General features: G+C 38.5%; 1 protein-coding gene across 1 annotated transcript in view; it reads right to left on the bottom strand.

The window, feature by feature from the left end:
- The window catches only part of LOC149829698 (actin-interacting protein 1-2-like), an 82417-nt gene that overhangs the window by 41666 nt on the left and 28222 nt on the right, over positions 1-12529 (bottom strand). The window contains exon 4 of the mRNA XM_090015259.1: positions 5490-5912. Coding sequence (XP_089871385.1) covers positions 5490-5912 — 423 coding nt within the window. The remainder of the gene's footprint in view (positions 1-5489; positions 5913-12529) is intronic.

Below are 12529 nucleotides of genomic sequence, written 5' to 3'. Positions count from 1 at the left end.
ATTTTCTAAGCATTGACATATGAAATACATTGTGTATCTGTGTATACTGCGGTGGCAATGCTACTCTGTAGGCGGTCTCTCCTATCCGGCTCAAAACCTCGAAGGGACCAACGAATCTGGGGCTGAGCTTCCCCTTCTTTCCGAAACGAAACACACTCTTGGTTGGGGAGACCTTGATAAAAACCTTATCTCCAACCGCAAAAGCGAGTTCCCTACGCTGCTGATCGGCGTAGCTCTTCTGTCGACTCTGAGCAGCCAGTAGCTTCTTTCTGATCATGTGGACCTGCTCAGTGTAATGCTGTAACACAATGGGCGAGTCCAAGGTTCGCTCACCCACTTCACCCCAATGGATCGGTGATCTACAGGGTCGTCCATACAAGGCTTCATACGGCGCCATCCCAATGCTAGCGTGGTGGCTATTATTATAAGCAAATTCAGCCAACGCTAGGTGGGAATCCCAATCACCTTTCCATTCCAGCATACAGGCTCTTAGCATATCTTCAAGAGTCTGTATGGTTCGTTCTGATTGCCCATCTGTTTGGGGATGGAATGCTGTACTGAACTTGAGTTTCGTCCCCAGGGCTCTCTGAAGCTGCTCCCAAAAGTGAGAGGTGAACTTCGGGTCACGATCGGATATGATCGAAATCGGCACTCCATGGAGTCTAACGATTTCCCGAATGTAGATCTCCGCCAATCGTTCAGTTGAGTATCGAGTGTTGATTGGCAGGAAGTGAGCAGACTTGGTGAGTCTGTCCACGATCACCCATATTGAGTCATGTTGTCTCCTGGATCGAGGCAATCCAACGATGAAATCCATCGTAATGCCTTCCCATTTCCATTCTGGAATCTCGATCCGTTGCATCTTTCCACCAGGGCGCTGATGTTCGATCTTAACTTGCTGGCAGATCAAACACTTCGAGACAAACGTAGCCACATCCCGCTTCATACCCTTCCACCAGTACTTTCTCTGCAAATCTCGGAACATCTTCGTACCCCCAGGGTGGATAGTATATTTGCTACTATGGGCCTCCTGGAGTACTTCTTGTCTTAGCTCAGGGTTATTTGGAACCCAAATTCTCTCTTCCATCCATATTCCTCCATCTTCTTTCAAATGAAAGAAAGTATCATCTTTTTCAGCACGAGCTTTTAATTCCAAGTACTGGGGATCCTTGAACTGTTCGGCTACGATGCGATCGAGGAACTCAATGTGGATCGTCAAACATGACATTTTGATTCTACCTGAATCAGCCAAAAATGGCTTCCACTTGACGAAATCCTCCATCAACTTCCATTGTCCGGTTAGGCTGGCCAGAGTGCCAACAGTCTTGCGACTAAGGGCATCTGCTACAACATTCGCCTTTCCAGGGTGATAGGAAAGCGTGAATTCATAATCTTTGAGGAATTCCAGCCATCGCCGTTGCCGCATATTGAGTTCTTTTTGAGAAAAGAGGTATTTTAGGCTTTTATGGTCCGACATGACCTCAAATTTCTCTCCATTCTGAGAAGAAATGCTATTTTTACCGGTAAATGCCTCATGAATTTTATTCAGATATTTTCTGAAAAATTGCGGGTCTTACAGTGTTTTTAATCTTTCTGAATGTATTGAGTCGAATCTTTGGCATGGTCATCTGGGTCATTGTAGTAGTCGCTTTATTGATAAGCTTGTTTCAAGTAGTCTTATTCCCAAGTCAAGTCTAGACTTAAGTGTCGATAATAAAAAGTGTTCTAGTTGTCTTCAGTGTAAGAGTCATGTTCTTCCTTTTCATTCCATTAATAAAAGAGCTTCAAGACCATTTGAAATTATATGTTCTGATGTTTGGGGCCCGGCTCCAGTTCCTTCCATGTATGGCACTAGATATTATCTCATATTTGTTGACAGTTATTCTCGATATACATGGATCTTCTTTATGAAAAGTAAATCTAAAACCTTCAAGTTATTTCAGAATTTTCATTCTTTTGTTCAAAACCAATTCTCTCAGAATATTATTTGTTTCCAATGTGATGGAGGGGGTGAATTCTCTTCAAATGACTTCATAAATTTCCTCCAAACAAATGGAATAAGTAGATATGTGTCTTGCCCTCACACACCTCAACAGAATGGGATTACTCAACGGAAGCATTGTCATATTGTCAAGAGTGCAATGAGCATGATGCATGATAGTAACCTTCCAGTTACCTTCTGGGCAGAGGCTTTTCACACAACTGTCTATGTCATAAATTGATTGCCTATGAACATCTTAGAGAACAAATCACCCTATTTCTCTTTGCATGGTGTGCATCCAAATTATCACGATTTGCGTGTATTCGGGTGTATGTTATGTTCATGTTGACAGTTCAATGCGGCACAAGTTTCAGGATAAGGCCTTAAAGTGTAGATTTGTGGGGTATGCTGATGATTACAAAGGCTACAAATGCTATGATCCCGTGAGCAAGCGCATAAAAATATCCAGAAATGTTGTGTTTGACGAATCAAATTTTGGTCATAATGCTAGCACTCCTCCTGAAATTGAAGTTTATCACCCTTGGTTGAACTCAGATCTCTTTTCTAGTATTGATAATGTATGTTCTTCTTAATGTAATCAAAGAGACTAGGGAAACGTATCTACTGTTGCGCAAAGAACTCAAGAAAGTGTAACGTCTGAATCACTATTGGCCCCCGAAAGGTATAAAGGCATTGGTTACTCTCGACGTGAGAAGGAGATACCTCCCAGCTTTAATCAGGAGCATAATTCTCCTTATGTTTCCACTCAATCACTTGCTCACAGAAGGTCTACCCGACCTCGGCATCCTATTGATAGGTGGGTCAGTTATGATAACTTCACGATGGATTTTCAACTTTTCTTAACCTCTTTGGGCAAGGAAGATCAACCGACAACATTTTATCAAGCAATAAATTCTAAGAGATGAATTAAAGCTATGAACAACGAAATGGCGGCTCTTCATGAGTCTGGCACTTGGGATATTGTTCCCAGACCACATAATCGGAATGTGGTTGGGTCAAAATGGGTCTATAAGATAAAGTATAAGCTAGATGGTGCTATTGAGCGATATAAGGCAAGGCTGGTTGCTAAAGGATTCACACAGGAGCAAGGACAAGACTATGATGAGACCTTTATTCTAGTTGTGAAAATGGGAACTATCCACATCATAGTATCATTGGCTGTTGAGCACCAGTGGACTCTCAACCAATTGGATGTGAAGAATGTGTTTCTACATGGAACTCCGAAGGAAGAAGTATACATAGAGCAGCCCACTGGGTATGCAAAAGGGAACTCTAAAGAATACGTGTGCAGGTTAAAGATAGCTATATATGGTCTAAAGCAGGCATCTCGATCTTGGTTTGACAGTTTCGCTCTTGAAGTAGAAAAATATGGGTTTAGTCGGTCTCTTCTTGACCATTCTCTTTTCATATTTAAATGCAAAGATATAATTACCCTGTTATTGATATATGTTGATGACATTATCATTACAGGTAACTCTAATGAACATATTGAACAGGTTAAAGAACTTTTGAATCATAAATTCAAGATGAAGGATCTTGGTAAACTGCGATACTTTCTTGGAGTAGAAGTTGACAGGACTCCTTAAGGCATGACGCTTACTCAGCATAAGTATACCATTGATGTTCTTAGCAAGGCAGGTATGACAGATTGTAAGCCCCTCAGCACACCCAATGTACTTCATCAGAAACTCAGTTGCTAAGATGGAGATTTGTACGAGGATCCTACAGGATATCGCAGGATAGTAGGAATGCTTCAATATCTTACCTTCACTCGGCCTGACATTGTCTATTCTGTCAATCAGGTATCTCAGTTCATGCATGAACCACATATTGGGCATATGAAAACCGTTAAATGCATTCTTCAATATTTGAAGGGTACTATTGGAGATGGTCTTCTGTACAGAAAGAGTATGCCTGGTCATCCCATGCATGAACTCCTTACTTACACAGATGTAGATTGGGCAGGAGATCCAGATGAACGTAGGTCTGTCTTAGGATACTGCATTTCATTGGGCTAAATCTTGTCTCCTAGAGCAGTAGAAAACAAAAAGCCATAGCCAGGTCGAGCACAGAAGATGAATATAGATCAATGTCAGCTACTACAGCCGAAGTAACATGGATCAGACACCTGTTGACAGAAGAGAATCGATTTCTAAAAGTATTCTCTTGTGTGACAATCAAAGTGCTATCAACATGTCATTCAATACTATCTACCACAGTCGTGCCAAACATATTGAAATTGATCAACATTTTGTAAGACAAAAGGTTGAAGAGAAGGAAATTGAACCAGAATACGTGCGGACTGCTGATCAAGTTGTTGACTTGTTTACAAAAGGACTTATCAAGGACAGATTTTGGATGTTCATGGTCCAAAACCATGTACAACTGGAGGGGGGGTGAAAAGATACTGTCATTTAGTATAAGGTCTGGAACTCAGAATCCAGACCCAATTCCTTTCATTTTAAACACATGCTCATTAATGTTTCATTAATGGCATGCTATAATTTTATCATAACATGTAATGGGTATTTTCATACCCTAGCTATTGTATTTGTGTGTATTTAATCAGAGAAGCAAAAATGAATACCCTGATTAGGGATTTTTGCTACAGCCACGTTCTCTCTCCCCATGTTGTGTTGTTGCTTGTAGATGAAGAAAGGAACCCATGATTTCTATCAAGGCGGGTCGACCCGTTTATTAAACGGGTTAGTTTAAGCCCAACCTGAACCCGCCTAAAAGGCGGGTTGGCGGGTCGGGTTGGGAGGTCGTGTCAGGTTTTGCCACCCCTAATCTCAATATTTGTCATATTTTATGACAAAATCTTTGCAGTTTGTAGTTCTACTTTTAAAGGCAGTGACATTTTTTATTGATAAAAATATAATTTACAATCAAGCTCCTTTACCACCGGAGAAAATTATTAACACTATCACAGTTCACTATACATGGAGTTCACAAAACTATACTAGTCATCAATAACTTCACTTTTCATATTCTTTATATATTTTATATTTTTCACTCCATTGTTCTCTAAAATGCCAAAATTACTTCTGTAATATCACATAAGGGCATTTTTGTGAAGCACATTCTTGTACCATTTCTATATTGAGGGATCTAACATTTCTCCATCAACGCAAGATTTCATTTTCTTGTTATTCAATTGCAATGAACATCTAGTCAGTCTTTTCCCTCAAGACATGTTTTATTTAGAACACAAGATCTTGTTGGCTTACTATGCCTGACTCAACATTGAGTAGTAATTTTAGCTAGTGTGTAAATTTCCTACCCCATCAAGGTGCAAGATTGAATTGAAATATATTCATTTCAGTGATCATATTGGATAATAGGAAGACACATCATCATGTTCTCCAGCCTAGTTGCAATCATAAGTCATCAAGAAAATCAGCTTCAAAAAGATGGTGCAAGCACACAAACCACAAGATATAAAAATAAAGGCAACTACTACATGTACATGAAGAAATGGTGCTACCTTGTTATCAAAGGCAAATGTGGTGAGCTCTCCTTCCACCACTGCAAAACATTTAATTTGAGAGTTCTCCCTTCTCTGTAACCTTCCTGCACATCCAACTCCTTGCATCCATCGGACAATCACCCCATCATAACTGCTAGATAGAATAATATTCTGGCTGCCTTCAGAGGTGACTGCCAAACCAGTGACGCTCTTCATGTGCCCAGAAAATGATACTGGCATCTTTTCTAGGTCATTGGCTGAATATATACTAATAGTGCCACCAAGGGAAACAGTGACAAGATGATTATTCTGCCACAGGCAACCAACTAGCATTCCATCCAGTCCAGAATCAGATGAAGTAAGTGTCTTCTTCACCTTACCATTTCCATTTTCATCAATCTCCCACACTTTTGCAGTTTTATCTGCAGACACTGTTAGCACCTGAAACAACAAGATAAGCTTTCGCAGTAAGATATGAGAGTTGGCTACTAGAGAAATAAATATATAAAACAAAGAATGAATAGGTATCTTTCTGTTGAGTCACACCAAAAGAAAAAATCATAATCAGCAAGTGCATTCTCTTTGAAGACCTAAAAATAAGAAAAAACAATGTATCAAATATTGCATTAACACTTTAATCCACCTGTAAAATTGCAACAGGCAATTCAGTCAAAACCAGAAATCCAGCAGTAGCCGATGTGATTCGAAGCTAACAAGGAAAATGAAGGGCTTTTCACCATCTCTATTTCTCATAGTGACATAATCACTTCAACAGATTAAGTTTGCAAACTAAAGGCTATTAAGATACAGCATACAATGCAAACTACTTGTCTTAGATGTTCAAATGATATAACCCAAATATTGTTAATATATATATATATATACATATATATATATACTTGTATATATATTATATACTTTAAAGTTAAGTCAACTGTGGTTGACTTAGACTAGTTGTTGGACTGCTGGTCCAACGGCTAGAAATCTAGCCATTGGACTAGGTCCAACAGCTAGTCAAACTAATGTGGACTCCCTTTTTCTCTCCATTAATCTCTTTTCTTCCTCCGTTTCTCTATAAATATGGGTGCCTTTGTAAGGTAAGAGAGTGATGGGTAGTTTTAAGCTTCTTGTGTGTTTTTGAGTGTATTGTAATGATGATTAAAATGTATTTTTCTTTGTATTTTTAATGTTCTTTATTAATGAAGTTATTCATTCACATTCTATTGTGTTTTATTTTAGTTATTATGTTTTTATCCAAATGCATTGTGTTTTTATTCTTGGAGTTCATTATAGAGTGCATTGAGGTCCATGCCATTTTGTGACATGGTATCAGAGCAAGGCATCATGGTCTTGAAAAAGATTCGTATTAATGAATAGCATGGATTCGAGGATTTTGCATTCCGGTATGTATCTTTAGCTTTTCTATCTTTATATGTATGGTAGGTGTTTTAAAAGGGTTATATTAAAAATGAATGTCTTCTTTTGAAATTAGAATATGTAGAAATTGTTAGAAGTCAAGCACCTTCGACCAGATCTTCATCCACAGCAGAAGAGAAAGGGATTTGCAAGAAGGAGAGGCGGCAATGACTGACACGATTCTCAATGAGAGGTTGTGCCCTATATTCAATGTTATATATATGATACAAGTTGGATTGGGTCTGTCAACCCAGACCCGATAATACCAACCATGTAAATACAATACAAAAGAATCATTTTGGGTCTAGAACTAGACCTGTACACTACATTCTCAATACCCTCCTTCAAGTTGTGCATGGTTTTGCAACATGGACAACTTGTTCTTCAAGAACCAAAAACGCATATTGGTACGACCCTTAGTGAACAAATCTGCCACTTGGTCAGCCGTAGGAACATAAGCAGGTGCAACTTCTCTATCTTCAATCTTTTGCCGAATGAAGTATTGATCAATCTCTATATGCTTTGTGCGACTATGGTGAATAGGATTAAAAGCAATTTGTATGACACCTTGATTATCGCGCAAGAGAGTGGTGGGTAGCATAGATTCTCCAACTTCAGTCAAAAGATGTCTCAGCCATGTGGCCTTTATTGTAGCAGCCACCATAGATCGATACTCAGCTTCAATACTAGATCGTGCAAATGCACGTTGTTTCTTGTTACTCTACGCCATCAAGTTCCCATCAAGAAAAGCACAATATCCAGAAACCGACTGCCTGTCATCTGGAACTCCAGCCCAATCTGCATTTGTGTATACATCCAGTCGATGTTGCTCCCCTTTAGTCTTGGATTGATGATAAACTAGACCATCTCCAAGAGTTCCTTTTAAATATCGAAGGATTCTCTTGACAACATTCATATGCTTTGTTCGTGGGTCATGCATGAATTGTGAAACTTGATTCACTGCATACACAATGTCTAGTCTAGTGAAGGTGAGATATTGGAACATACCCACAAGACTCCGATATTTCTTGGAATCTTCATATGCTTCCCCATACCGGGATCCGAGTTTATGATTAAGGACACTAGGGGTGGATAGAGGTTTATAATCCTTCATGCCTGCCTTATCCAACAAATCCAAAGTATATTTGTGTTGGGTTAGTGAAGTGTTTCATCCTGTCGATCCACCTCAACCCCTAAGAAATAACGCAAAACCCCCAAATCTTTCATCTTAAACTGTCGACTCAATAAGATCTTGGTAGCTTCTATGTGTTCATCGGAGTTCCCAGTAATAATAATATCATCCACATATATAAGAATTAAGGTGCGTACCTGACAATCTCGAAAAATAAAAAGCGAATGATCAAGATGAGATCGAACCCATGTCTCTGAACTTCAATAGAGAAACTATCAAACCATGAGCGGGAGGCCTGCTTTAGCCCATAGATGGCTCTTCGTAGCTTGCAAACATGTGTGTTGGGGCTATGTTTGGTATAACTAGAGGGTTGCTCCATATACACCTCTTCCTTGAGAGTGCCATGCAAAAAATACATTTTTGACATCAAGTTGACTTAGAGTCCATCCATACTGAACTGACAAGGACAGAACTAATCGAATAGTTTCCATCTTGATCACAGAACTAAATGTTTCGGCATAATCTTGCCTGTATTCTTGAGTGAACCCTTTCGCTACTAGCCTCACCTTATAGCGTTCAATGGATTCATCGAGTTTATACTTGATTTTATAGACCTATTTAGATCCTACAACATTCTTGTTCGATGGTCTAGGAACAATCTTTCAAGTCCCACACTCATGTAAAGCTTTCATTTCCTCATTCATGACCTCAACCCATTTGATTGACATAGATGCTTGTGAGAAACTGATAGGTTCATCATGCTTTTCAATCTGAGAGATGAACAGTTGTAAGTCTGTAGAGAAGTTGTCATAACTTACCCATCTTTCAATAGGATGGTGAATCCTCTCAAGCCTCCTGGGTTGCACAATAGGTCGTTGAACTTTGTCTTTGTTTCACTGCACATAGGTAATCCCTTAAAACTTTGTAACATCTGAAATGACAGGCATAGTAATATCTTGTGTGTTTGTCGACATTTCCTTTTCTGGGTGTACAACTGTACTATTTTGTTCTGCAGATAGTGTATGACATGAGGGTACGTCATGCATCACCATTTGATCAAGCACCTCAGCAACAAGCCATGGCTGATAACTTTTAGCATCCTTACAGTGTCCCTCTGTACTTCCTGAATCATCAGTATGAGTCTCGTGAAACACGACATTCCATGAAACTCTGATGCGACTGGTAGTGGAGTCATAGCAGTGATATCCTCTATATTGATCAACATATCCAACAAACCTACACCTGCATGCCTTTTTCTGAAACTTATCACGTTAAGAACTGTCAATATGAACATAGCATATGCAGCCAAACACTCGCAACTTATTATAGTCAGGATGAACCCCCAATAGTGTAAATAGCGTAAAATAAGGGGATTGATCTGCTAACAATTTCATTGGCAGTCGATTTATGACATAGACAGCTGAATGAAAAACTTTCATCCACAAGTTTAAAGGAATGTGAGTGTTATGCAACATACTCAGCGCACTCTCTACAATGTGCCAGTATTTTCTTTCAGCCGCACCATTTTGTTGTGGTGTGTGTGGACAAGATATTCGACGACCTATTCCATTATCTTAGAGAAATTCAGTAAATTCCTTTGATAAGTACTCTCATCCACCGTCACAATGAAAATATTGAATTTTAGTTGAAAATTGATTACAAACTAAAGCACAGAATGAGCAGAAAAGCTTGAAAACTTCAGATTTATATTTGATAAAATAAATATAGGTGTATCTAGAGTAACTATCAATGAAAGTAATGTAATAATGATTGCCCAATAAAGAAGACTGTGGGGCATGTCTCCAGACATCAGAATAGACAATTTCAAAAAGCATAAAATCTCTTTGATTTATTGAATGAAATGGAAGAACATGACTTTTACATAATTGACAACGGAAACAAAGAAGAAAATCAGCCTCGACATTCAAACTAGACTGCGGAACAAGTCCACTAGACACAAGCTTCTCAATAAATGAATGATTACAATGACTAAGACGACGATGCCAAATCTCTGGCTTATTACATTGAGATAGACTAAAACAAACTTTGAATGACACTGGACGAACTGGTTGTGAATTTATTGATGCATCATGAACTAGAAGAGACTCCTTGAAGACATACATGTTTCCTTGTCGTTCTCCTTCAACGAGTGTCTTCTTCGTGAGAAGATCCTTGACACATACAGAAAGAGTAAATTCGACAAAAGAATTAGTATCATCGACAAGTTTAGAAACAGAAACAATGTTTTTAACAATACTAGGAGAATGGTAAACATCAGATAAAGGTAATGAGGAATTGGGGAGTAGAAGGAAAATATTTCCAACATGAGAGATAGGATGAAGAACACCATCTCCGGTTTTAATAAATCTTACCAATATCACATGTCACATGTGCAGCAGCCCGGAGTTAATGTACCAAGTCTCCTACTCAGTTTGCTTGAAGCTCAATTCTGAAAGAGCGAAAATCAAAAGATTCTTCACATTTTTCTTTTCATCTCCTTTACGGTCGTCTCCTGCTTGTCCCCTAGTAGAAGGCCCAGCACTATTAAACTTGCCTTTGTTTTGCGGATTATGCCAGCAATTTGCTTTAATGTGCTCCATTTTATTACACTGAAAACATGTCGGGATGTTTATAGGGTTCCCTGGATACAAGTTAGGTGACATGTAGGGTATGGGAAAAAGCCCACGGCCTCCTTGATTACCTCTTCTATGTCCACGCCCGCCTCAAAAGCCCCCATGTCCTCACCCTAATACTACTCATGTGACAAGTACCTCATGGTTGTTGGAATTCAGGGTCATCTTCTCGCCCCTAATGGTAACTTCATATTGTAGTAGCTTAGTCCGTAGATCTTCAAAACTGGGCAATGAAGGGAGGCATAGAAGAGAGGTGACTAACATGTGGTAGTCAGAACCCAGACCATTCAGTGCCTGTTGAACCTTTTCTTTGTTAAGAATTACGCAACCCACCATGGCTAGTTGATATGTAATACTCTTGATTTTGTTCATGTATTATGTCACTGATAAACTCTATTTCTTTAAAAGCTGAAATTCTCTCTTTAAATGCAAAATCCTAGCTTATGAAATCTGTGAATAAGTCTGCGCCAATATTTGCCACAACTCTCTGGCTGAACATTCATCTAGGATGGCCACTAATATCTCATGGGAAAGCATAGAGGTAATGTAAGCCACAACTGCCTGATCTTTTCTTCTTCATGTTACAAATTTTGAATTATGAATCAATTTGTTGGAAACCTCCCCTTTATCATCTCGCTCTTCTTGCAGAATGAATTCTAGTGGTGCATGGATCGTTCCATCAAGATATCCAGAGAGATCCAGACTCTTAATAAAAGGAAAACTTTGTCGCTTCCAGGTTAAGTAGTTATATGAGTTGTCCAAGGAAACTGGAAGGGAGAATCCATGTGAAAGGACAACAAAAGAACACTCTGACCAGCAGTTTGATTTACCAGCAATGTAAATCTGTTTTTTTTTCTTTTTGCTACGAAAATAATATTGCAGGGAAACAAATAATCAGTAGAACACGACAAATTAATGATCTGAATTTTTTTTTTTGTATGGACCGAAACTTTGATTTGGTTTTGGAGAATAAGATTTGACTTGAAAGACAAAAGAGAGATCTAGGTTTAAATGGAAACACAAATCTGATATGATACGATCAGATTTGATTTAACGCTGCTGAAGGGAAGAATCAATATGCCATGGCCAGATCTAATTTAGTCTGGCTTGGAACGAAAACACTAGATCTGGAACGATCCGATCCAGCATCAAAGAGGAAAAAAAATAATCAAGATTTAAGAAAACAGATCTGGTTTGACGTGACCAGACTGTTTGACGTGAACAGATTCAGTTTTAAGAGATCGAAAACTTAGAGAGGAAGAAAGATGTTTAAAATTTTTAAGAAAGAGATTTTTAACCCAATATGATAAGATCAATTTTCAGGACAGAAGGAGAATAGAATCTGATCTGATAAGATCAGATCTTGGATCAAAGAAAGGAAGAAGAGAACTCGACCTAGTATTTACTTCTCAGCTGTGAACACCCCAAATTTTCCAAAAAAATCCAAAAATGACCTTTTTTGCCCCTGACTCCATCTTCTGAGAAAATCAAAGCTAAAATTCAATCATTCTTCAGATTTTCTGGATTGAATTCCATATTGATATATTCAAAATCAACTTCGGATCCGAATCCAGTACTTTAAATCCATATTTCCTCAAAATCCGGATCAAAAACCCATTTCTGAGGAAATTTTCTCAAAATAGCTTTTAATTTCTCAGAAAAACTCCCTTTTGTAAATATTTTTGCAAAAACACAAAAAATTAGTTTTAATCTTTTATTTTCTCAAATCTTAGGACTTTTACTTAAAAATACAAAAAAAATGGAAAAATAACACCAAAAACCAAAAATTGGGAAAATTTCAAGAAAAACGAATGAGTTTGAGACTTTTAAAAATCGATATTTTGCTAAAAGCCTCAGGAGCCCCCTCTTTGTAAATT

This window comes from Nuphar pumila, chromosome 8 (genome assembly GCF_984573655.1).
Source record: "Nuphar pumila chromosome 8, dmNupPumi1.hap1.1, whole genome shotgun sequence".
Classification (NCBI taxonomy): Eukaryota; Viridiplantae; Streptophyta; class Magnoliopsida; order Nymphaeales; family Nymphaeaceae; genus Nuphar; species Nuphar pumila.
The sequence above is the reverse complement of the archived record's forward strand: the minus strand, read 5'-3'. Positions and strand labels throughout refer to the sequence as shown.